General features: G+C 32.5%; 1 protein-coding gene across 3 annotated transcripts; it reads right to left on the bottom strand.

Moving 5' to 3' along the window:
* Positions 1-677: 677 nt before the first annotated feature.
* On the bottom strand, positions 678-25137 carry LOC113113424 (uncharacterized). Of its 3 annotated transcripts, none has more exons than XM_026279603.1 (8): positions 24825-25137; positions 5946-6195; positions 4821-5598; positions 4186-4316; positions 3792-3943; positions 3540-3694; positions 1118-1200; positions 678-1020 (listed from the first exon to the last, which is right to left on the bottom strand). In XM_026279603.1, the coding sequence occupies exons 3-8, from the start codon at positions 5573-5575 to the stop codon at positions 938-940; spliced, it is 1359 nt and encodes a 452-aa protein (XP_026135388.1). In that variant the 5' UTR covers positions 5576-5598; positions 5946-6195; positions 24825-25137; the 3' UTR covers positions 678-937. The 3 variants fall into 3 exon arrangements, with proteins under 3 accessions (XP_026135388.1, XP_026135387.1, XP_026135386.1); XM_026279602.1 differs by having other exon boundaries at positions 5946-6200; XM_026279601.1 differs by having other exon boundaries at positions 5946-6226.
* Between the last annotated feature and the right edge of the window lie 1987 nt (positions 25138-27124).

Genomic DNA, 27124 nt, shown 5'->3' on the forward strand with positions numbered 1-27124 from the left:
ACAACCTTAGAGGTCCAGACATTTTTTAAGCACGGCAGCGTGGGTATTCCCGTTCCCAATGCGCTAAGCAGCGCAGCATCGACTGAAGTTTTCGAAAGGGAACGTTCCCGGTTACTTAGCTGTAACCTTGTTCCCTGAGAAAGCGGAACGAGATGCTGCGCTGCATTGCCATGCTCGATTATGTCAAAGGACTGCTCTTCAGACAAAATATCCTGTTGATGCACCTGTGGCGTATCCATTTATAGCCCCATGTTGCGGGCGCGCACTCCGATGACGTCATCAACCGAGGCTATAATCACCAGCGGGTCAATTCTATCGACGTGTTTCACACATTATTCACAGCTGGTCACGAATAAGACGTTTCCAAAATGCGCTGAGCAGCGAAGCATCTCGTTCCGCTTTCTCAGGGAACAAGGTTACAGCTAAGTAACTGGGAACGTTTTTCCTAAAAAATCATTTCATTTGTGTCTTTGTTCTATATATTCATTTCCACTGTTGCTTGTAATTTGTTTATTTGTTCTTATTTGCAGACTGTTAACGTGTCTTTAATAATGTTTGAACTTTATATTTGTTAGTCTTATAGTTTTTCCTGTGGTTATCAAAATTGGAATAGAGAATAAGATTTTGGTGTTATATAAACTTATTTATTAGAATAAAAAGATAACATGGGTCAAAAATAGTGATAACAGCAACTAGTTTATTTTTTTTGTGTAAGTGCCAGTGAAAATATTGGCAACGCAAGTAAAAATTTTAACAACTGGCACGACTGGACCAGTAGAACATATCTCTGTATCTGGTAAGAATGTACACTGTTCACAAACTAACAGTAACAACACTACAATACAAATAAAATAAAAACCAAACAGAGACTATGAAATGCACATAGTAGATATTGTGAAGTATTCATAAGGTTGTACAGTAATGATTACTGTGAACATTATTTCCTGTTGTGACTGTAACAGGAGATCAGATATTTCTCCCACTGTAAGGACTGCTGTCTTCTTTGTTCTGGGATGCCACCTGAGAAATCACATCATACGTTACTATGAAGAATTACTGTCCATCGTGTTATTATCCACAGTACATGTCATATAACACTTAAAAAGGAGACACTCACTTCTCTTCAGGCCCCTGGGTTTGTTACATTCATGAATGGCAAATCTATTCTGAGCAAGTCTGACAGACAGAGAGTCTCCTCTCCTGAGAGAATCAAACACAAAGCACATATATTAGAAATTACTATTGATTATAAACTACTGAGAGGAGTTTGAATCTAGGTAAATGCACATCAGAGTCAAGTCTAAAGAGAAAAACCGAATTTGACCATGACTTGTAAGAGTCAAAATCATCATAACAATGCTTTAAAGTTATATTATAGAGACAAAACTGTCTTGAATGTCAGTAACAGTTGCCTGGATTAATAATAATAAACTGTTTTATAAAGTGCCTTTAAAAGCTATATACAATAAAAAGAAAGAAAGAAAAATCAAAAAGCAAATATCTGCAAAAGTCTGAACCTCCCTTAGTTCGAGAGGCAGAGAATTCCAAAGGACAGGAGCATAAGAAGTGAAAGCCCTAACACACCATAGATCTCAGACCTGTTTGAGGAACAACTAGCAAGTTTGACTGAGAGGAGCACAATCTACGATTCTGTAAGTTGATGTGGTGCCTGGCCATGCAATGCTTCAAAAGTAAGCATCATAATTTTTAAAATCAACTCTAAACGGGATTGGGAGTCAATGCAAGGATTCTAACACTGGAGTGATGTGACAATCCTAATCCCGTTAAAAATCCTGGTGGCTGAGTTTGCACATATTGTGCATAATTAAAGTGTAGATTTTGAAACTCTGGCTAAAAGGGCATTATAGTAGTCTTACCCCGAGACGACAAAATAAATAATCAGCATTTCTGTGACAGTAAAATTTAGCATTTAGCAATAGGACAATCTTGCTAAATTTTTGAGGTGGAGTACTCCATGCATCCATGGTTTAATTACAGTAATACAGTCAGAAAAATAAGCAACGTCAAGGTGCTCATGAGGTTTTGAATGTATATAAATCTGCGTATCATCGACATAAAAATGATAATGAAGGCTCAGGGATCTCAAAAGATGGCCTAAAAGTGACACATAAATGTTAAAAAGTAAAGGGCCTAAAACTGACCCCTGAGGAACACCAGTGGAATCGGAGCTAATCTCTGACCTATAACCACCCACAGAAACAAAACTGTGATCAACAGTATCAAAAGAGGCTCTTGGATGAAGAAGAATAGATGTTGCAACAGTGTCAGAAGCCATCAACAAATCATTTGTACACAATACTGTGAATTTGATGAAAACGCAGCTGAAGAGGTTCAAAAAGGTTATTAAATTGTCATGAAACCCGCCCAGATCCCCCCCCCCCCCATTTGTGCACTGGCTAGTTTTCACCACAGTTTTTAAAATGCTAAAAAAGTGGGCGTGGTGCGCTTCAAGCAGAGGAGAGGAAAGAGGGGAGACAGACAACAAACTGCTTCGCAGACAGTTTCATTTCGCTCCCATCAAGTTAAAAACACACATCAATGCAGAGTCATTTGCACTCTACATCAAAAACACAAACGTGCCGTAGCACATCTGAGAAAATTTAAAGCTTATTCTGTGGCGTTTATATAAGCTTTCTGATGGGTCGTGTCACAGAGCTGTAAAAACGATTATGCTCACCAAGGGAATTAATCTTGTTTGTGCCAGACTCTTATTACAAAGCAAAAACACTCTCCTTTGATCCATTAACGTTTCTCTCAGTTCATCCGCTGCCACCGGATGAAGCTCGTTGATGGGCGCGATCTGCACTCGCTCTGGTCGATGCATGTACAGCAACGTTTTTTTTTTTTTGGGTGATTAGGAGTTCCCCCTTCATCTACTTCATGAAGACCCACGATCTAAAAAAAAAACTCTCCGCAACTTGTACGAATCCGGAAGTAAGATTTTTGCCACAGAAATACTGTCATACATTCAAATCGTTTTTTTTTTTTACTTTGTCCATGCTTCGCACGAGAATCCAACTCTTTAACAGTGTAAACGCATGAAACGCATTTTACCCCACCACCCCCTTTAAAATTATCAAGTTTTCTCTAAGAGTTAAAATTATTTGATGCTAACATTGTCTATGATGTGCAACACAAAGACCTCTGCTAAAATAAAAAATAAAAAAGTAGTCTGAGGTTTCATGACCCATTAACTTTAAAATGATTACACATATGAGAGGCAAAAATGCGCTTATGTAATTTTGCCAAAAACTGAAAATTTGAGATAGGATGAAAGTTATTTGAAGTGGCCTGGTGCAGATTTCTTTTTTTTTTTTTAGGTACAGGGGGAACAGCAGCAGTCTTTAATGCTGTTGGAAAAACCCCAGTCTGTAAGGAAGTGTCAGCTACCAATTAAAAAAAAAATAATAATAATAATAATTATATATATATATATATATATATATATATATATATATATATATATATATATATATATATATATATATATATATATATATATATAAAGTGAGAAATACCTCATAGCACCAATCTTTCCCTTCTCCATGAAGAGCTCAACCAAAACTTCTCCTTCTTCTGGGTAGAGTCTGGCATAAAGAGTCTTGTTCTGCACTTTACTCTTGAACCAGCTGATTGCTTCAAAAGACCATGTTTCTCCATTCACTGGCCTCACCTATATAACACAAGTTAAAATACAACTTAATTCAATTTAATTAATCAATTAAAAATAAATAGATAAACCCTACAGTAATATTAATACAGTCACCCACATTCGCCAGTGAGACCTGCAGCGCTTGCACAGGTATGGATGTGGTTTCTCCAGACAATTCCTTAACCTCCCAAAGAGAGACCCAAACAACATCTCCATAATCAATCCTCCTGACCTCCACCTTAACGTCTCTGCAATCTCTGCTGCTGGGCCCTAAAATAATCATTATCAATATTTCATCACTGACATGAAAACAGTTACATAGAATTACTGCTAAAATGTCAAATGAAGAGTTCACCTAAAAATGAAAATTCATGTATTCACTCACACCTTGTCAAATAATTTTTCCAGATTAAATAAAATCCTTAAGTCTTAAAAGTTTGAAATGCCATGAGGGTGATGATAATGACACTGATTTCTAGGTGAACTGCTGATTTAAAATGGCTCTCTCTCACCTCGACTCATCTGACGGACTCTGATGATCTGGCCACGACACCACATCTCTTGCTTGAGAAACCAAACCATGACATAAACTCCAATGTCTGGGATGCGGTTCATCTCTGCAAAAGATCTACTGCTGTTCCTCCTGCGTAATCATAATGAAAACAGAAAGAGAGACATACATCCGCACTAGAACTGTACAGACACAGCAACAAACAATAAAGACATGCCATACTACTTCACCTAAGAAAATGAGTATTTGCTGGAAAAGTAACTCATTCTCAAGCCATCAAAGAGGCAGAGGAGTTTCTTTTTTTTTTAGTATAAAGTCACTTGCTCGCCATGAGAGAAATATTTTGGCCAAAAGTGACACTTTGAAGCTAAAAAACGTCTTAATGTTGGATGCGTTTCATCTTTTGTCTTCTCCAGATGTTAACTGATGGACTGGGGTGCTGTGGATTATTGTGATGTTTTATCAGCCGTTTAGACTCTCATTCTGACGGCACCCATTCACGAGACACTGATGCAATGCTACATTTCAACAAATCTGATGAAGAAACAAATACATTTTAATCTTGGATGGACTGAAGAGTGAGGACTTTTTCAGCAAAGTTTAACTTTCGAGGGAATTATTCCTTTCACTACTTACGGCATGATTTCAGACAGTTCACGGAGATTGGTGTCCTCGTGTTGAATGAAGAACTTGTTTGGATGAACAACATGGCTGATAACAACTGGCATCTCCTCAAACCTGCGACTCTGAAACTCTGGGATTCTGACATGTTCAGCGTGGTCATCTTCAGCGTGGTCAGTCAGTGTGTCCGGGCTTTGACCGTCCTTCAGACGCCACGATTCTTCTGCTGAGGGACACACGCTTCGCCTGGACAGATCAGGAGCTTTACAGTCAGCTTGGAGATTAAAATCTGTCATTTTATTTGGGAACGGCTCTGGCAAGGACCCACAGAAATCCCCAATGTCCCACAGTTCACCGCTTGTGGCGATCATCCAGTGGTAGGAAACCTCAGCGCTGCTTTCTTTCACTGCAAACACGTGTTCAGAAACTTTCCTCTTAGAGAAGATCTGATTCTCCACATCCTTCTTGACGACGGTCAAAGCGATGACCCTCTGATCCACACACGCTGTTGTCTGCTGCATCAGTCTAAATGAAGCCTCCGTCACGTGTGGCCTGTATTTGACTTCAGCAGCTGATAACAGTAGTTCAGACGCTAGATTTGATTTGCTGCTTGATTTCAGAAAGTCAATGAGCTGAGAGCATGACAACTTCTGACGGGGGATTTCGTCACTTCCCACACTTTGCTGAATTAGGTGTTCTGGATTAGGATGGATCTCGTTTGGGTCAAAGAGCTGATTTTGACGGCCTCTCGCGGGTGATCTCTGATTCATGTCGATCCTCTGGTCAGCAAACACTTCAGATCAAAAACATTCAACGTGTGTCATAAAAGTGCTGTTGCAGGTATTTTTTTTTACGCTCATTTCAGATAAAAGTACTTTATTTGATGGAGGTTTAATGCTTGTTATACCATTTGAACAATTATTTAAACATTAATAAAAAACACTGTAAACCACAGACGAGGACAAGAAATTTACCAAGGATATGAATTAATTAAATGCTCCAGATAATTGAATGTAATAACAAAAAATGCAGCAGAATTCACTCTAAAAGACAAATGCAGCTGATTCATTAAATCATCTGATTAATCTTTGTGTGTTGTGCAAGTTAGAAACAACCCTATATTTTAGTGTGTTTGCTCACCTGCAATATAGGACGTTTCCTTTCAGATGTCAAATAGACGGTTATGATTTAGAGATCTTAAAGATGTCTGTCAGAGGTTTATACTCAGCAAAAACTTTCCAGATGAAGTGATCTTTAACAGAGCTCCTGCAGATGTACATGTGCTATCTGGGAAGAGAATGTCTTCGAAGCTCTCAATGTCTCACAGGAAGATGATGTGAAGCAGTCGATTACAGTTACCTTTGCTTTGGAAAAATGACAGCTGTAGAATCTGTGCTGGACAGACGAAGTTCAGAAAAAGCCTTTTCATGCATAAAAAATAAAGAAGAAAGAAAGAAAAAAAAGTGCATTTCTGACGCTGCCATAAACCATTACATAAAAGCATATATATATACACAACAAACACATTAAATAGATTGCATTTATTAAATCAATAAAATATCCACACTTAGCGAGTTCGGTAAAACTGGCAAGATATTCACAGATTCGACTTTTCCGGATCAATAACTCGCGAGCAAAACGTTTTTGGTACACGAATTATGCCTCTCTTACTCGTAGTGATGTAGTAAACGAGCTACAAGCGAGTTTGCCTGAAAACAAGCTTTCCTCCGCTCTGTACAAAATACGTTGATCTCAATGCGCTGGCGTCTGAGAGACAAGTCCTAAGGGACCGTCGGCAAAGTGCGAAACGCGAAAAAGGTTACTAATAAAATACTCAATAACTTCACAGTAACACACTGTAGTGTCACCAAATTCAGTTCACACATCACTGCTCTCGTGCTGCTTATACTACAATGTTGGTTTTAAAAATAGTTGCTTTTGCAAAATTTTTATGATTTTTTTTATTATGAAAACATTAATAACGTTACTGTAACACACTGTACTTTCACCAAATTCAGTTCACACATCACTGCTCTCCTACTGGTTATACTACAACACTTATATTGAAAATAGTTGCTTTTGCACAATTTTTATGATTTTTTTGTTATGAAAAACAGTTAATAACTTTACTGTAACACACTGTACTTTCACCAAATTCAGTTCACACATCACTGCTCTTCTACTGGTTATACTACAACACTTATATTGAAAATAGTTGCTTTTGCACAATTTTTATTTTTTTGTTATGAAAAACAGTTAATAACTTTACTGTAACACACTGTACTTTCACCAAATTCAGTTCACACATCACTGCTCTCCTGCTGGTTATTCTACAACAATCATTTTGAAATTAAATGATGTTGCACATTTTGTATTATGAAAAATAGTTAATAACTTCACCGTTATAGAACATAATAGTTAATAACTTTAATTTAACACACTGTACTTTCACCAAATTCAGTTCAAACATCACTGCTCTCCTGCTGGTTTTAGTACAACTTTAATTTTGAAAGTAATTGCTTAGGCACATTTTTTATTATTTTTTATTATGAAAAATAGTTAATAACTGTACTGTTACAAACTGTACTTTCACCAAATTCAGTTCACACATCACTGCTCTCCTTCTGGTTATACAACAACTTTCATTTTGAAAGTAATTGCTTTGGCAAATGTTTAGAATTTTTATTATGGAAAATAGTTAATGAATTCACCATTATTGGACATAATAGTTAATAACTTTAATGTAACACACTGTACATTCATCAAATTCAGTTCACACATCACTGCTCTCCTGCTGGTTTTACTACAACTTTCATTTTGAAAGTAATTGCTTTGGCAAATGTTTAGAATTTTTATTATGAAAAATAGTTAATGAATTCACCATTATTGGACATAATAGTTAATAACTTTAATGTAACACACTGTACATTAATCAAATTCAGTTCACACATCACTGCTCTCCTGCTGGTTTTACTACAACTTTGATTTTCAAAGTAATTGCGTTGGCTCATTTGTTATGATTTTTTATTAAGAAAAATAGGTAATAAATCACAATTATTGAACATAATAGTTAATATCTTTAATATTACACACGGTACTTCCACCAAATGCAGTTCACAAATCACTGCTTTCCTGCTGGTTATACTACAACTTTCATTTTGAATGTAATTGCTTTTGCAAATTTTTTTATGATTTTTTTTATTATTAAAAATAGTTAAAAACTTCACCATTATTGAACATAATAGTTAATAACTTTACTGTAAAAGAGTGTACTTCCACCAAATTCAGTTCACACATCACTGCTCTACTGCTGGTTATACTACAACTTTGATTTTAAAAGTAATTGCTTTGGCTCATTTGTTATGATTTGTTTATTAAGAAAAATTGCTAATAACTTTACTGTAACACACTGTACTTTCACCAAATTCAGTTCACACATCACTGCTCTCCTGCTGGTTATACTACAACTTTCCTTTTGAAAGTAATTGCTTTGGCACAGTTTTTATATTTTTTTGTTTTCAAAAATAGTTAATAACTTCACCATTATTGAACATAACAGTTAATAACTTTACTGTAACACACTGTACTTTCACCAAATTCAGTTCATACATCACTGCTCTTCTGCTGGTTATACTACAACTTTGATTTTGAAAGTAATTGCTTTGGCACAATTTTTAGAATTTTTATTATGAAAAATAGTTAATGAATTCACCATTATTTGACATAATAGCTAATCACTTTAATGTAACAGACTGTACATTCATCAAATTCAGTTCACACATCACTGCTCTCCTGCTTGTTATTCTACAACACTCATTTTGAAATTAATTGATGTTGCACATTTTTTATTATGAAAAAGTTAATAACTTCACCGTTATAGAACATAATAGTTAATAAGTTTACTGTAACACACTGTACATTCATCAAATTCAGTTCACACATCTCTGCTCTTCTGCTGGTTATAGTACAACTTTCATTTTGTAAGTAATTGCTTTGGCACATTATATTTTTTATTTTTATTAATAAAAATAGTTAATAAATTAATCATTATTGGACATAATATTTAATAACTTTACTGTAACACACTGTACTTTCACCAAATTCAGTTCACACATCACTGCTCTCCTGCTGGTTATACTACAACTTTCATTTTGAAAGAAATTGCTTTGGCACATTTTTTTAGAATTTTTATTATGAAAAATAGTTAATGAATTCACTATTATTGGACATAATAGCTAATAACTTTACTGTAACACACTGTACATTCATCAAATTCAGTTCACACATCACTGCTCTCCTGCTGCTTATACTACAATGTTGGTTTTAAAAATAATTGCTTTTGCACAATTTTTATGATTTTTTTTATTATGAAAACGTTAATAACGTTACTGTAACACACTTTACTTTCACCAAATTCAGTTCACACATCACTGCTCTCCTACTGGTTATACTACAACACTTATATTGAAAATAGTTGCTTTTGCACAATTTTTATGATTTTTTTGTTATGAAAAACAGTTAATAACTTTACTGTAACACACTGTACTTTCACCAAATTCAGTTCACACATCACTGCTCTCCTGCTGGTTATTCTACAACAATCATTTTGAAATTAAATGATGTTGCACATTTTATATTTTGAAAAATAGTTAATAACTTCACCATTATTGAACATAACAGTTAATAACTTTACTGTAACACACTGTACTTTCACCAAATTCAGTTCACACATCACTGCTCTCCTGCTGGTTTTACTACAACTTTCATTTTGAAAGTAATTGCGTTGGCTCATTTGTTATGATTTTTTTATTAAGAAAAATAGGTAATAAATCACAATTATTGAACATAATAGTTAATAACTTTAATATAACACACGGTACTTCCACCAAATGCAGTTCACAAATCACTGCTCTACTGCTGGTTATACTACAACTTTCATTTTAAAAGTAATTGCTTTGTCTCATTTGTTATGATTTGTTTATTAAGAAAAAATGCTAATAACTTTACTGTAACACACTGTTTTTCAACCAAATTCAGTTCACACATCACTGCTCTCCTGCTGGTTTTACTACAACACTCATATTGAAAATAATTGCTTCGGCACATTTTTTATTATTTTTTATTATGAAAAATAGTTAATAACTGTACTGTTACAAACTGTACTTTCACCAAATTCAGTTCACACATCACTGCTCTCCTGCTGGTTATACTACAACTTTCATTTTGAAAGTAATTGCTTTGGCAAATGTTTAGAATTTTTATTATGAAAAATAGTTAATGAATTCACCATTATTGGACATAATAGTTAATAACTTTACTGTAACACACTGTACTTTCACCAAATTCAGTTCACACATCACTGCTCTCCTGCTGGTTATACTACAACTTTCCTTTTGAAAGTAATTGCTTTGGCACAGTTTTTATATTTTTTTTATTTTGAAAAATAGTTAATAACTTCACCATTATTGAACATAACAGTTAATAACTTTACTGTAACACACTGTACTTTCACCAAATTCAGTTCATACATCACTGCTCTCCTGCTGGTTATACTACAACTTTCATTTTGAAAGTAATTGCTTTGGCACATTTATTTGAATTTTTATTATGAAAAATAGTTAATGAATTCACCATTATTTGACATAATAGGTAATAACTTTAATGTAACACACTGTACATTCATCAAATTCAGTTCACACATCACTGCTCTCCTGCTTGTTATTCTACAACACTCATTTTGAAATTAATTGATGTTGCACATTTTTTATTACGAAAAAAGTTACTAACTTCACCGTTATAGAACATAATAGTTAATAAGTTTACTGTAACACACTGTAAATGCATCAAATTCAGTTCACACATCTCTGCTCTCCTGCTGGTTATACTACAACTTTCATTTTGTAAGTAATTGCTTTGGCACATTTTTGTTTATTTTTATTAATAAAAATAGTTAATAAATTAATCATTATTGGACATAATATTTAATAACTTTACTGTAACACACTGTACTTTCACCAAATTCAGTTCACACATCACTGCTCTCCTGCTGGTTATACTACAACTTTCATTTTGAAAGAAATTGCTTTGGCACATTTTTTAGAATTTTTATTATGAAAAATAGTTCATAACTTCACCATTATTGAACACAACAGTTAATAACTTTACTGTAACACACTGTACTTTCACCAAATTCAGTTCATACATCACTGCTCTTCTGCTGGATATACTACAACACTCATATTGAAATCAGGCACGTGCACAGGTAGGGCTCAACATGTGCAGAGCACATGCCCTTTTTGCCCTTACACTCCGAAGTGCCCTTTTTTTGGTGGTGTTTTTTTATTTATTTTTTTATTAAACAATGCTATTGGTCACCCTTTACGTCTGTCTGTCTGTTTTACAAATATTTAGCAAATGAAAGTTCTTAAAACGAGCTTGTGTAAATCTTATTCGATCCTCAAGCTGTCAGTAAGCTGATAACTCCGCCCCCTCTATATTCATTGAATCAACTGAAGCTCCACAGCAGCCGCACAGTAGACACCAGCTGAGCTGAACAAAGTTTGCGAAGGGTAAATAAATATCTTGTTGTTTGAATAAGTACTACTAAACACAATGGGTCTCATTCATGAAACACGAGCAGAACTAATTTTTGTGTAAATCGTGTGTAAAGTGGTTCTGTCGTAAAATTTCGGATTCATTAAAATGTTCGTATTTTCCAAATGTTAGTTGGTACGAAAGAAATCTACACCTGCTCCCAGCTACGCGTAAATAGTGCGTTTAACATCTGAACATTTTGCTCATTAATACGGCTGCATTTTAATTCACCTTAATCGGGTACATATTTACACAGCATTTTGAAAAAAAAATATTATATAAAGTAATTACATACGGTTTTTCTTTTTACTTTTATTATGAGAGTAGCCTAGTAGTATGTAGATATGCTCGATGATGATGGTGGTCCTCCTCCAGTTTGAATACGATTTTTTCGAAGTGAACTAATGAAGCTGTCAAGCTTCATGTCGAACCATTTTCTTTTCACTTCTGGGACTGTTCGATTAACAGAATAAACTCCATTAACAGCATCTGTAATATGCTGCCTAGCTTCCTTTTTTTAGGACCTGATAGTACGCCACTATGTACGCTTGAAAATAAAATGTGGCGTTTTGAATGAACTTCTGATAATAAAACTTCAATTTCTGCAGCTGAGAAATTGTTATTTTTCATTCGCTTTTGAGAAGATACGTTGAAATCCTTCATTTGGTGTCATAATATGATGCTCATATATAGTTGTCTGTCAGATTTAATGGGCGGGATTTATGGTAATTGAGAATGAGCGTGCACGCGCGTCCCATTTACGACTGATTGGAATTCATTAACACACACACACATTTCACTATCACATCTGACGTTTACGAAGTATTTGTGAATCAGGAGAAGGGTTTTCGGGAAGGTCTCTTTACGCGCAAATCACTCCCATATTTACTCATATATTTACGAATGTTTCATGAATGAGACCCTATGTCTATAAAGGCTCATATTTTATTTATTTGATGTCTGACTGACTCACTGACTGAGACATGTGGGACGTCACCTGAGAGAGAGGGCTAGCATTTGCCATCTAGTCATAGCCAATACATAGCCAACACTTAAATAGCCTGTGCATATAGTTGCATTTCATCTTTTATAAAATGCTATTTTGGCCAAATGCATTTTACCACAGGAAAAACTGAGCGCTCCGTATATATTGCTAAAAAAACTAGTTTGTAACATTAGATGAAAATGTAATGTGATGCCGGTGTAGCAGTCGATTCTGTTCCCCAATGTCTGTTTCCCCTCGGGTTGCCAGGTCCGTGTAATAAACCCAACCAAATAGTTAATCAAACATTTTCCCAAAGTAGCCTAAATTCCGCGGATTTGGCAACATTCCCGCATGAAAATACACCAAACACACCTGGATGTAAGGAAAGCAAAAAGGGACAAATTTCTTGCTACACTGCAGCATAGTAAAATTATTCTCACACTCCCGTTTATGTTCTTTTTTTATTATTATACATCTTGCAGTTGTTCCGTTATTTTTGTCTTATGTTTTTACATTTCAAGTTGAAAAACCTCTAGTCTTAAATTTATTTTCAAGTTTAAGATTTAGGATGGTATTTTGAACTATTTGACTTGCCGTACATCCAGTCACGCTTCTGGTGCACGCTAGTTCTGATCGTACGTACAGTAACTCGGCAACAACGCCAGAATTGTAGTATGTTTGCGTAAAGGGGAACAGACATTCCGAGGGGAACAGAATCGACTGCTACACCGGCAGTGGCAGGCGCCGTCGCCGTTTTAATGACGAAAAAAAAAAATAAAAAAACATTCACATTTGCACACATTCGCTGGTCAAAAACGATATATTGATAAGTAATACAACAACACAATTGTTTTTACCATCGGAAAATCGTGCGCCCCCGCGCTGTTTCGTTCTGGAACTTACACAAAGCGACGAGTGATCCTCGTCACCTAGATAACATATATTTCTAAGAAATTTATTCTTTGATTTATGATTGCTGATACACTTAATTTATTAACATTTAGGCTATTCATGTTATGGTATACTCTCCGCTCGTCCTCACATGTATAAAATGCAGTAAAACATGGTTTTACTACAGTAATGTAGTAGTAACTAAAAAAAATTACAGAAGATCACTGTGAAATCTTTATATTTTATCATGCAGAATGTAATTCATGATTCATTCCTAGGCTTCATTTATTTGATCCAAAATACAGCAAAATCAGTAACATTGTGTAATATTTTTACAATTTTAAATAACTGTTTTCTATTTGAATATATTTTAAAATGTAATTTATTTTTGTGATCAAAGCTGAATTTTCAGCATCATTACTTACATTACAGTGTCAGGTGATCCTTCAGAAATGCTTTTCACTGCAACTGTACTTTTCACACTATTTTTATGTATTTTTTCATTGCTGGCTTATTTTAGGGAAAGTGTAGTGAATAAGAGACATTCAAGAGACCAACATCCCTGGTCCACCACAGTATCATTTTTTTGTCAGATACATGGCTCACAGAAGGTTGCTGTTGTAATTAGGTTTAAAGAAGCCCTTAAAACCCTGTTTATCTATATTATCTAATATTATTATTATGGTTGTTATTAATCGTGAATAAATCTAAAGCTTTTGAGACTATTATTTTGTGTTATTGAATTTGTCATGAAGATGTGACCATTTCTTCCTTTTATGCAGGGTTACTAAATAATCTTGATATAAAAAAGGGAGGGGGGTGCCCTTTTTCAGTTTCAGCACATGCCCCTCAAAAGGTCTGTGCACGGCCCTGATTGAAATTAAATGATGTTGCACATTTTTTATTTTGAGAAAGTTAATAACTTCACAGTTATAGAACATAATAGTTAATAAGTTTACTGTAACACACTGTACATTCATCAAATTCAGTTCACACGTCACTGCTCTCCTGCTGGTTATACTACAACTTTCATTTTGTAAGTAATTGCTTTGGCACATTTTTTAGAATTTTTATTATGAAAAATAGTTAATGAATTCACCATTATTTGACATAATAGCTGATAACTTTAATGTAACACACTGTACATTCATCAAATTCAGTTCACACATCACTGCTCTCCTGCTTGTTATTCTACAACACTCATTTTGAAATGAATTGATGTTGCACATTTTTTATTATGAAAAAGTTAATAACTTCACCGTTATAGAACATAATAGTTAATAAGTTTACTGTAACACACTGTACATTCATCAAATTCAGTTCACACATCACTGCTCTCCTGCTGGTTATACTACAACTTTCATTTTGTAAGTAATTGCTTTGGCACATTTTTTTTAATTTTTATTAATAAAAATAGTTAATATATTCCTCATTATTGGACATAATATTTAATAAATTTACTGTAACACACTGTACATTCATCAAAATCAGATCACACATCACTGCTCTCCTGCTGGTTTTACTACAACACTCATATTGAAAATAATTGCTTTGGCACAGTCTTTATATATTTTTATTATGCAAAATAGGTAATAACTTTACTGTAACACACTGTATTTTCACCAAATTCAGTTCACACATAACGGCTCTCCTGCTGGTTATACTACAGCACTCATTTTGAAAATAATTACTTTTACACGTTTTATGAATTTTAAATAAGAAAAAAACAGTTAATAAATTTACTGTAACACACTGTACTTTCACCAAATTCAGTTCACACATCACTGCTCTCTTGCTGGTTATACTACAACTTTCATTTTGAAAGTAATTGCTTTGGCACATTCTTTATGATTTTTATTATGAAAAATAGTTAATAACGTCACTGTTATTGAACATAATAGTTAATAACTTTACTGTAACACACTGTATTTCAACCAAAATCAGTTCACACATCACTGCTCTCCTGCTGGTTATACTACAACTTTCATTTTGAAAGTAATTGCTTTGGCACATTTTTTATGATTTTTTATTATGAACAATAGTTAATAACTTTACTGTAACACACTGTACTTCCATCAAATTCAGTTCAAACATCACTGCTCTCCTGCTGGTTATACTACAACACTCATATTGAAAGTAATTGCTTTGGCACATTTATTTGAATTTTTATTATGAAAAAATAGTTAACAACATCATCATTATTGAACATAATAGTTAATAACTGTAATGTAACATACTGTACTTTCAACCAAATTCAGTTCACACATCACTGCTCTCCTGCTGGTTATACTACAACTTTCATTTTGTAAGAAATTGCTTTTGCAAATATTTTATGATTTTTTTATTATTAAAAATAGTTAATAACATCACCATTATTGAACATAATAGTTAATAACTTTACTGTAAAAGACTGTACTTCCACCAAATTCAGTTCACACATCACTGCTCTACTGCTGGTTATACTACAACTTTCATTTTAAAAGTAATTGCTTTGGCACAATTTTTATGATGTTTTATTTTGAACAATAGTTAATAACTTTACTGTAACACACTGTACTTCCACCAAATTCAGTTCACACATCACTGTTCTACTGCTGGTTATACTACAACTTTCATTTTAAAAGTAATTGCTTTGGCACAATTTTTATGATGTTTTATTTTAAACAATAGTTAATAACTTTACTGTAACACACTGTACTTCCACCAAATTCAGTTCACACATTACTGCTCTCTTGCTGGTTATACTACAACTTTCATTTTGAATGTAATTGCTTTGGCACATTTGTTATGATTTTTTATTATAAAAAATAGTTAAATTCACCATTATTGGACATAATAGTTAATAACTTTACTGTAATGCACTGTACTTTCACCAAATTCAGTTCACACATCACTGCTCTCCAGCTGGTTATACTACAACTTTCATTTTGAATGTAATTGCTTTGGCACATTTGTTATGATTTTTTATTAAGAAAAATTGCTATTAACTTTACTGTAACACACTGTTTTTCAACCAAACTCAGTTCACACATCACTGCTCTCTTGCTGGTTATACTACGACTTTCATTTTAAAAGTAATTGTTTTGGCACATTTATTATGATATTTTATTATGAAAAATAGTTACTAACATCACCTTTATTGAACAAAATAGTTAATAACTTAACTGTAACACACTGTACATTCAACAAATTCAGTTCACACATCACTGGTCTCCTGCTGGTTATTCTACAACCCTCATTTTTAAGGTAATTGCTTTTGCATATTTTTTAGAATTTTTATTATGAAAAATAGTTAATAACATCACCTTTACTGAACATAATAGTTCATAACTTTACTTTCACACACTTTACTTTCACCAAATTCAGTTCACACATCACTGCTCTACTGCTGGTTATACTACAACTTTCATTTTAAAAGTAATTGTTTTGGCACATTTTTTATGATTTGTTTATTACGAAATATAGTTAATAACATCACCTTTATTGAACATAATAGTTAATAACTTTAATGTAACGCACTGTACATTCAGCAAATTCAGTTCAAACATCACTGATCTCCTGCTGGTTATTTTACAACCTTAATTTTTAAGGTAATTGCTTTGGCATATTTTTTAGAATTTTTATTATGAAAAATAGTTAATAACATCACCTTTATTGAACATAATAGTTCATAACTTTACTTTCACACACTTTACTTTCACCAAATTCAGTTCACACATCACTGCTCTCCTGCTGGTTATACTACAACTTTAATTTTGAATGTAATTGCTTTGGCACATTTTTTATGATTTTTTATTAAGAAAAATAGTTAATAACTTTACTGTAACACACTGTACTGTCACCAAATTCAGTTAACACATAACTGCTCTCCTGCTGGTTATACTACTGCATTCATTTTGAAAATAATACCTTTTACACATTTTTTATAAATTTTAAATAAGTAAAACAGTTAATAACTTTATAATAACAGTTAATAACGTTCTTTCACCAAATTCTGTTCACACATCAGTGCTCACCTGCTGGTTATACTACAACCCTCATATTGAAATAAATAAAAAATTGCACATTTTTTATGATTTTTTTTATTATGAAAAACAGTTAATAACTTTACTGTAACAGACTGCACTTTCACCAAATTCAGTTCACACATCACTGCTCTCCTGCTGGTTATACTACAACTTTCATTTTGCAAGTAATTCCTTTGGCACATAATTTACCATTTTTTTATCATGAAAAATTGTTAATTACTTCACAGTTATTGGAAATTATAGTAATAACTTTACTGTAACACACTGTACTTCCACCAAATTCAGTTCACACATCACTGCTCTCCTGCTGGTTATACTTCAACATTTATTTTGAAAATAATTGCTTTTGCATATTTCTTTTTTATGATTGTTTATTATGGAAAATAGGTAATAACTTTGTAACTACATAACTTCACGATGTAATAAAATTACTTAATTTATGGACTTTGTTTCTGCACAATACAAACATGTATCTCAACTCCGATACCTAATGCAGTTTACTTTTTAGTTAACTGTAGAATTTAATAGCACATAATGAAAATAAGAATACTTCACACAAATGATGTTGTTACCCACCTAACATACTAGATACTCTCACAATGTCATTAAGTTTACAGTAACTTATTTTAATAAGAAAAAATATAATAAGAAATATCATAAAAAATGTGCCGGCACAAATATTTTCAATATAAGTGTTGTAGTAAAACCAGGAGGAGAGCAGTGATGTGTGAAATGATTTTAATGAAAGTACAGTCTCTTACAGTAAAGTTATTAACTATTATGTTCAATAACGGTGACGTTATTAACTATTTTTCATAAAAAAATCCAAAAAAATATGCAAAAGCAATTAATTTCAAAATGAGTGTTGTAAGGATAACCAGCAAGACAGCAGTGATGTGTGAACTGATTTTGGTGAAAGTACAGTGCATTACAGTAAAGTTATTAAATATTGTTCATAATAAAAAATCATAAAAAATGTGCCAAAGCAATAATTTTCAATATGAGTATTGTAGTAAAACCATAAGGAGAGCAGTGATGTGTGAACTGATTTTGATGAAAGTTCAGTGTGTTAAAGTAAAGTTATTAACTATTTTTCTTGATAAAAATTCATAACAAATGTGCCAAAGCAATTATTTTCAATATGAGTGTTGTAGTTTAACCAGCAGGAGAGCAGTGATGAGTGAACAGAATTTGGTGGAAGTACAGTGTGTTACAGTAAAGTTATTAACTATTATGTTCACTAAAGGGGACGTTATTAATTATTTTTCATAATAAAAAATAATAAAAAATGTGCCAACGCAATTACTTTCAAAACGAGTGTTGTAGTATAACCAGCAGGAGAGCAGTGATGTGTGAACAGAATTTGGTGAAAGTACAGTGTGTTACAGTAAATTTATTAACTGTTTTTTTCTTATTTAAAATTCATAAAACGTGTAAAAGCAATTATTTTCAAAATGAGTGCTGTAGTATAACCAGCAGGAGAGCCGTTATGTGTGAACTGAATTTGGTGAAAATACAGTGTGTTACAGTAAAGTTATTACCTATTTTGCATAATAAAAATATATAAAGACTGTGCCAAAGCAATTATTTTCAATATGAGTGTTGTAGTAAAACCAGCAGGAGAGCAGTGATGTGTGATCTGATTTTGATGAATGTACAGTGTGTTACAGTAATTTTATTAAATATTATGTCCAATAATGAGGAATATATTAACTATTTTTATTAATAAAAATAAAAAAAAATGTGCCAAAGCAATTACTTACAAAATGAAAGTTGTAGTATAACCAGCAGGAGAGCAGTGATGTGTGAACTGAATTTGATGAATGTACAGTGTGTTACATTAAAGTTATTAGCTATTATGTCAAATAATGGTGAATTCATTAACTATTTTTCAAAATAAAAAAAATATAAAAACTGTGCCAAAGCAATTACTTACAAAATGAAAGTTGTAGTATAACCAGCAGGAGAGCAGTGACGTGTGAACTGAATTTGATGAATGTACAGTGTGTTACAGTAAACTTATTAACTATTATGTTCTATAACTGTGAAGTTATTAACTTTCTCAAAATAAAAAATGTGCAACATCATTTAATTTCAATATGAGTGTTGTAGTATATCCAGCAGAAGAGCAGTGATGTATGAACTGAATTTGGTGAAAGTACAGTGTGTTACAGTAAAGTTATTAACTGTTGTGTTCAATAATTGTGAAGTTATGAACTATTTTTCATAATAAAAATTCTAAAAAATGTGCCAAAGCAATTTCTTTCAAAATGAAAGTTGTAGTATAACCAGCAGTATAGCAGTGATGTGTGAACTGAATTTGGTGAAAGTACAGTGTGTTACAGTAAAGTTATTAAATATTATGTCAAATAATGATTAATTTATTAACTATTTTTATTAATAAAATAAACAAAAATGTGCCAAAGCAATTACTTACAAAATGAAAGTTGTAGTATAACCAGCAGGAGAGCAGAGATGTGTGAACTGAATTTGATGCATTTACAGTGTGTTACAGTAAACTTATTAACTATTATGTTCTATAACGGTGAAGTTAGTAACTTTTTTCGTAATAAAAAATGTGCAACATCAATTAATTTCAAAATGAGTGTTGTAGAATAACAAGCAGGAGAGCAGTGATGTGTGAACTGAATTTGATGAATGTACAGTGTGTTACATTAAAGTTATTACCTATTATGTCAAATAATGGTGAATTCATTAACTATTTTTCATAATAAAAATTCAAATAAATGTGCCAAAGCAATTACTTTCAAAATGAAAGTTGTAGTATAACCAGCAGGAGAGCAGTGATGTATGAACTGAATTTGGTGAAAGTACAGTGTGTTACAGTAAAGTTATTAACTATTATGTTCTATAACGGTGAAGTTAGTAACTTTTTTCGTAATAAAAAATGTGCAACATCAATTAATTTCAAAATGAGTGTTGTAGAATAACAAGCAGGAGAGCAGTGATGTGTGAACTGAATTTGATGAATGTACAGTGTGTTACATTAAAGTTATTACCTATTATGTCAAATAATGGTGAATTCATTAACTATTTTTCAAAATAAAAAAAATATAAAAACTGTGCCAAAGCAATTACTTACAAAAGGAAAGTTGTAGTATAACCAGCAGGAGAGCAGTGATGTGTGAACTGAATTTGGTGAAAGTACAGTGTGTTACAGTAAAGTTATTAACTATTATGTCCAATAATGGTGAATTCATTAACTATTTTTCATAATTAAAATTCTAAACATTTGCCAAAGCAATTACTTTCAAAATGAAAGTTGTAGTATAACCAGCAGTAGAGCAGTGATGTGTGAACTGAATTTGGTGAAAGTACAGTTTGTAACAGTACAGTTATTAACTATTTTTCATAATAAAAAATAATAAAAAATGTGCCGAAGCAATTATTTTCAATATGAGTGTTGTAGTATAACCAGCAGTAGAGCAGTGATGTGTGAACTGAATTTGGTGGAAGTACACTCTTTTACAGTAAAGTTATTAACTATTATGTTCAATAATGGTGAAGTTTTTAACTATTTTTAATAATAAAAAAATCATAAAAAATTTGCAAAAGCAATTACATTCAAAATGAAAGTTGTAGTATAACCAGCAGGAAAGCAGTGATTTGTGAACTGCATTTGGTGGAAGTACCGTGTGTTATATTAAAGTTATTAACTATTGTGTTCAATAATTGTGATTTATTACCTATTTTTCTTAATAAAAAAATCATAACAAATGAGCCAATGCAATTACTTTCAAAATCAAAGTTGTAGTATATCCAGCAGGAGAGCAGTGATGTGTGAACTGAATTTGATGAATGTACAGTGTGTTACATTAAAGTTATTAACTATTATGTCCAATAATGGTGAATTCATTAACTATTTTCCATAATAAAAATTCTAAACATTTGCCAAAGCAATTACTTTCAAAATGAAAGTTGTTGTATAACCAGAAGGAGAGCAGTGATGTGTGAACTGAATTTGGTGAAAGTACAGTTTGTAACAGTACAGTTATTAACTATTTTTCATAATAAAAAATAATAAAAAATGTGCCGAAGCTATTATTTTCAATATGAGTGTTGTAGTAAAACCAGCAGGAGAGCAGTGATGTGTGAACTGAATTTGGTTGAAAAAACGTGTGTTACAGTAAAGTTATTAGCAATTTTTCTTAATAAAAAATCATAACAAATGAGCCAACGCAATTACTTTCAAAATCAAAGTTGTAGTATAACCAGCAGGAGAGCAGTGATGTGTGAACTGAATTTGATGAAAGTACAGTTTGTAACAGTAAAGTTATTAACTATTTTTCATAATAAAAAATGTGCCAAAGCAATTATTTTCAATATGAGTGTTGTAGTAAAACCAGCAGGAGAGCAGTGATATGTGATCTGATTTTGATGAATGTACATTGTGTTACATTAAAGTTATTAACTATTATGTTCAATAATGGTGAATTCATTAACTATTTTTCATAATAAAAATTCTAAAAAAATGTGCCAAAGCAACTACTTTCAAAATGAAAGTTGTAGTAAAACCAGCAGGAGAGCAGTGATGTGTGAACTGAATTTGGTGAAAGTACAGTGTGTTACAGTAAAGTTATTAACTGTTTTTCATAACAAAAAAATCATAAAAATTGTGCAAAAGCAACTATTTTCAATATAAGTGTTGTAGTATAACCAGTAGGAGAGCAGTGATGTGTGAACTGAATTTGGTGAAAGTAAAGTGTGTTACAGTAACGTTATTAACGTTTTCATAATAAAAAAAATCATAAAAATTGTGCAAAAGCAATTATTTTTAAAACCAACATTGTAGTATAAACAGCAGGAGAACAGTGATGTGTGAACTGAATTTGATGAATGTACAGTGTGTTACAGTAAAGTTATTAGCTATTATGTCCAATAATAGTGAATTCATTAACTATTTTTCATAATAAAAATTCTAAAAAAATGTGCCAAAGCAATTTCTTTCAAAATGAAAGTTGTAGTATAACCAGCAGGAGAGCAGTGATGTGTGAACTGAATTTGGTGAAAGTACAGTGTGTTACAGTAAAGTTATTAAATATTATGTCCAATAATGATTAATTTATTAACTATGTTTATTAATAAAAATAAAAAATAAAATGTGCCAAAGCAATTACTTACAAAATGAAAGTTGTACTATAACCAGCAGAAGAGCAGAGATGTGTGAACTGAATTTGATGAATGTACAGTGTGTTACAGTAAACTTATTAACTATTATGTTCTATAACGGTGAAGTTATTAACTTTTTCATAATAAAAAATGTGCAACATCAATTAATTTCAAAATGAGTGTTGTAGAATAACAAGCAGGAGAGCAGTGATGTGTGAACTGAATTTGATGAATGTACAGTCTGTTACATTAAAGTTATTAGCTATTATGTCAAATAATGGTGAATTCATTAACTATTTTTCATAATAAAAATTCTAAAAATTGTGCCAAAGCAATTACTTTCAAAATCAAAGTTGTAGTATAACCAGCAGAAGAGCAGTGATGTATGAACTGAATTTGGTGAAAGTACAGTGTGTTACAGTAAAGTTATTAACTGTTATGTTCAATAATGGTGAAGTTATTAACTATTTTTCAAAACAAAAAAATATAAAAACTGTGCCAAAGCAATTACTTTCAAAAGGAAAGTTGTAGTATAACCAGCAGGAGAGCAGTGATGTGTGAACTGAATTTGGTGAAAGTACAGTGTGTTACAGTAAAGTTATTAGCAATTTTTCTTAATAAACAAATCATAACAAATGAGCCAAAGCAATTACTTTTAAAATCAAAGTTGTAGTATAACCAGCAGTAGAGCAGTGATGTGTGAACTGAATTTGGTGGAAGTACACTCTTTTACAGTAAAGTTATTAACTATTATGTTCAATAATGGTGAAGTTTTTAACTATTTTTAATAATAAAAAAATCATAAAAAAATTTGCAAAAGCAATTACATTCAAAATGAAAGTTGTAGTATAACCAGCAGGAAATCAGTGATTTGTGAACTGCATTTGGTGGAAGTACCGTGTGTTATATTAAAGATATTAACTATTATGTTCAATAATTGTGATTTATTACCTATTTTTCTTAATAAAAAATCATAACAAATGAGCCAACGCAATTACTTTGAAAATCAAAGTTGTAGTAAAACCAGCAGGAGAGCAGTGATGTGTGAACTGAATTTGATGAATGTACAGTGTGTTACATTAAAGTTATTAACTATTATGTCCAATAATGGTGAATTCATTAACTATTTTTCATAATAAAAATTCTAAACATTTGCCAAAGCAATTACTTTCAAAATGAAAGTTGTAGTAAAACCAGCAGGAGAGCAGTGATGTGTGAACTGAATTTGGTGAAAGTACAGTTTGTAACAGTACAGTTATTAACTATTTTTCATAATAAAAAATAATAAAAAATGTGCCAAAGCAATTATTTTCAATATGAGTGTTGTAGTAAAACCAGCAGGAGAGCAGTGATGTGTGATCTGATTTTGATGAATGTACAGTGTGTTACATTAAAGTTATTAACTATTATGTCCAATAATGGTGAATTCATTAACTATTTTTCATAATAAAAATTCAAAACAAATGTGCCAAAGCAATTACTTTCAAAATTAAAGTTGTACTATAACCAGCAGGAGAGCAGTGATGTTTGAACTGAATTTGGTGAAAGTACAGTGTGTTAAATTAAAGTTATTAACTATTATGTTCTATAACGGTGAAGTTATTAACTATTTTTCATAATACAAAATGTGCAACATCATTTAATTCAAAATGATTGTTGTAGAATAACCAGCAGGAGAGCAGTGATGTGTGAACTGAATTTGGTGAAAGTACAGTGTGTTACAGTAAAGTTATTAACTGTTTTTCATAACAAAAAAATCATAAAAATTGTGCAAAAGCAACTATTTTCAATATAAGTGTTGTAGTATAACCAGTAGGAGAGCAGTGATGTGTGAACTGAATTTGGTGAAAGTACAGTGTGTTACAGTAACGTTATTAATGTTTTCATAATAAAAAAAATCATAAAAATTTTGCAAAAGCAACTATTTTTAAAACCAACATTGTAGTATAAGCAGCACGAGAGCAGTGATGTGTGAACTGAATTTGGTGACACTACAGTGTGTTACTGTGAAGTTATTGAGTATTTTATTAGTAACCTTTTTCGCGTTTCGCACTTTGCCGACGGTCCCTTAGGACTTGTCTCTCAGACGCCAGCGCATTGAGATCAACGTATTTTGTACAGAGCGGAGGAAAGCTTGTTTTCAGGCAAACTCGCTTGTAGCTCGTTTACTACATCACTACGAGTAAAAAGAGGCATAATTCGTGTACCAAAAACGTTTTGCTCGCGAGTTATTGATCCGGAAAAGTCGAATCTGTGAATATCTTGCCAGTTTTACCGAACTCAATTAGCGTATGTTCATTGAAAACGGCATCGTCCTATATTTATATGAGTTATTTTAACTGGCAAATGCTTCTTGTACATATTAAAATGTTAAAATGCTCAGTGCTTTACCTTCTCGGTGAGTGTCTTGTTTCTCTGGCTGAATTAGTTTTGTGGATCTTCACTGTTTAGAGTTGCTGTGAATAAGAAACGCGTTTTCTCGGGAGGATGTTCATCTTTTTGGATTAGTCGATGTATTTGACGAAACTCGCTAATGTTGAGATGATTAGAGCTACCTCGTGTGCACGAAGCAGTTCATTAAATCCAGAAAGATCTGATGAATCTCTGCTGTTGGTCTTAAGCAGCGCAGTTTAGTAGTGATGTGTCGTTCGTGTCGTGAACCGAGTCTTTAACCGGAGCCTTCGATTTTAACCTGTGATTTTTGCACAATTTAGCAATTTTGAATGGTTTGTGTTTGTTGGCAAGCACGTTTTTAATCAAAGCCTGATGTTTCTGAATGTCAACCTGCAACCTTTATTCATTTAATTAGTTTGATGTGGTTGGTACTTTTATGAAAAAAAAACTGAATAATAATAAAATAAAAATGCTTACCAACACACACACCATTCACAATTGCTAAACTGGGCTCAAATATAGAAGACTCCGAATGATTCTATGAAGATTCATTTGGGAGCCGAGCCAAAAGAGCCGAATCTTTGAGAGAGTCGGACTTCCCCTCACTACAGTTTAGCCAAAGTCGAAGCTCGCTCGCTCGCGCCACCCGCTGGAGCAGACATGCAACAGTTACAGCTAAATATCTGCACAAGAAAGGCAGGCGAGAATTTTGACATTTTCAGAAACATGTACAATTAAATAATATTTTAAATAAAGAATGATGGCATTTGCGAAATAATTAATTACTAAATGTTTGCAGTATTATTTAAATATATCATGATTTCTAATCGCATCCTCGTCAGCTAGAAGCATTATAGAAATTATGCAACTATGAAAAACTAACTTCCGCTAACATCCATCCTGCAGAGTTCCAGCCCCAATCAAAGCTAATCAAGGAGTTCAGTGTAATGCTGGGTACACACTAAAAGATTGTAAAATTTTTATAAGATTTTCAAAATGTGAGAGACAACAAACATGATGGACATAAATCCTAGATTTAAATTTAGAAATTTTATTTATGATCAAGCCTTACACGTTGAGTGACTGAGCTGCACTACACGTGGGTCTGAAATGCTGGTTATTATTAAAAGTTATAATAAAAACTGATTTAAGATCAGTTGCGCTTATATCAATTTTAATTAAAGCCCTGATCAAAACTACCAAGTTCATAAATGATGTCACTGATTTGGGGGAAAAACACACAAAATGACTTATTGTCAATATAAAAATTGATTGTGGCTGGATATTTTTTTGTAAACTTTTATCACGGTCTTGGGCATGTCAAAGATTAGTAACAACATTGGCTTCGATGCATTGTTTGTTTTTGCCCCATTGACTTCCATTATAACTACATTTTTTGATTGCAAAGCCATGACACCATATAATCATGCATTCTTGATTGTTTGTGGTTTTCCCTTTTGGGAAGAGTTGATCACTAGGTGGCACCATTTACCATTTAGATAGGCCTGTGCATAAAAAAAGCGTAGTTTCTGGCTTGTATATGGAGCATAACAGCAAATTATAGTGTGTGTGTGTGTGTGTGTGTGTGTGTGTGTGAGTGTGTGTGTGTGTGTGTGTGAGAGAGAGAGAGAGAGAAAGAGAGTGAGAGTGAGAGTTACGCACTTACCTTGATGTATTTCAGAAAATAAAATAAAAAATCCACTTGTTTTTGTTTGGTTTTGACTTGTTTTTAAAAATTAAAATCTAATGCTGCACAAAACTAACAATGCATAAAAGCCCATGTTGTAACTAATCTTTGACATGCCCAAGACAAAAAACAAAAACAAACAGACAAACAAACAACAAAAAAGTAATTTTGTTAATTTTTTCCCCCACATCAGTGACATCATTTATGAACTTGGTAATTAAAGATATACTCGTTTTGATCAGCATTGAGGTTGATTAATATATTTATGCAAAAAAAGTAAAAAAAAATATATATATATTTATCTGATAAATCTTTACAGCAGTTTAATTTAGTGGATGTTTTCATTCACAAACATAACTAAAAGGTAGTGATGTGTATTGTTTAGTTTTTTAAAAATTTCTAAGCATTTTCCCAAAATCAGAACAAGATTTGTCACCAAAAATTATTCCGTTTGAAAGCTGTGGCAAAAACAAGACTCAACTTTACCCCCTAGTGGACGAAAACGTCCCCAACACAGCATAAGGGTTAACACTATCCAACCCCATGTTATAATTAATAGGCTTTTAGAACAGTTTACATTGAGTAACAATATTGTGGGCAGGATTCTTGA

This window comes from Carassius auratus, chromosome 14 (genome assembly GCF_003368295.1).
Source record: "Carassius auratus strain Wakin chromosome 14, ASM336829v1, whole genome shotgun sequence".
In the NCBI taxonomy this organism is placed as follows: domain Eukaryota; kingdom Metazoa; phylum Chordata; class Actinopteri; order Cypriniformes; family Cyprinidae; genus Carassius; species Carassius auratus.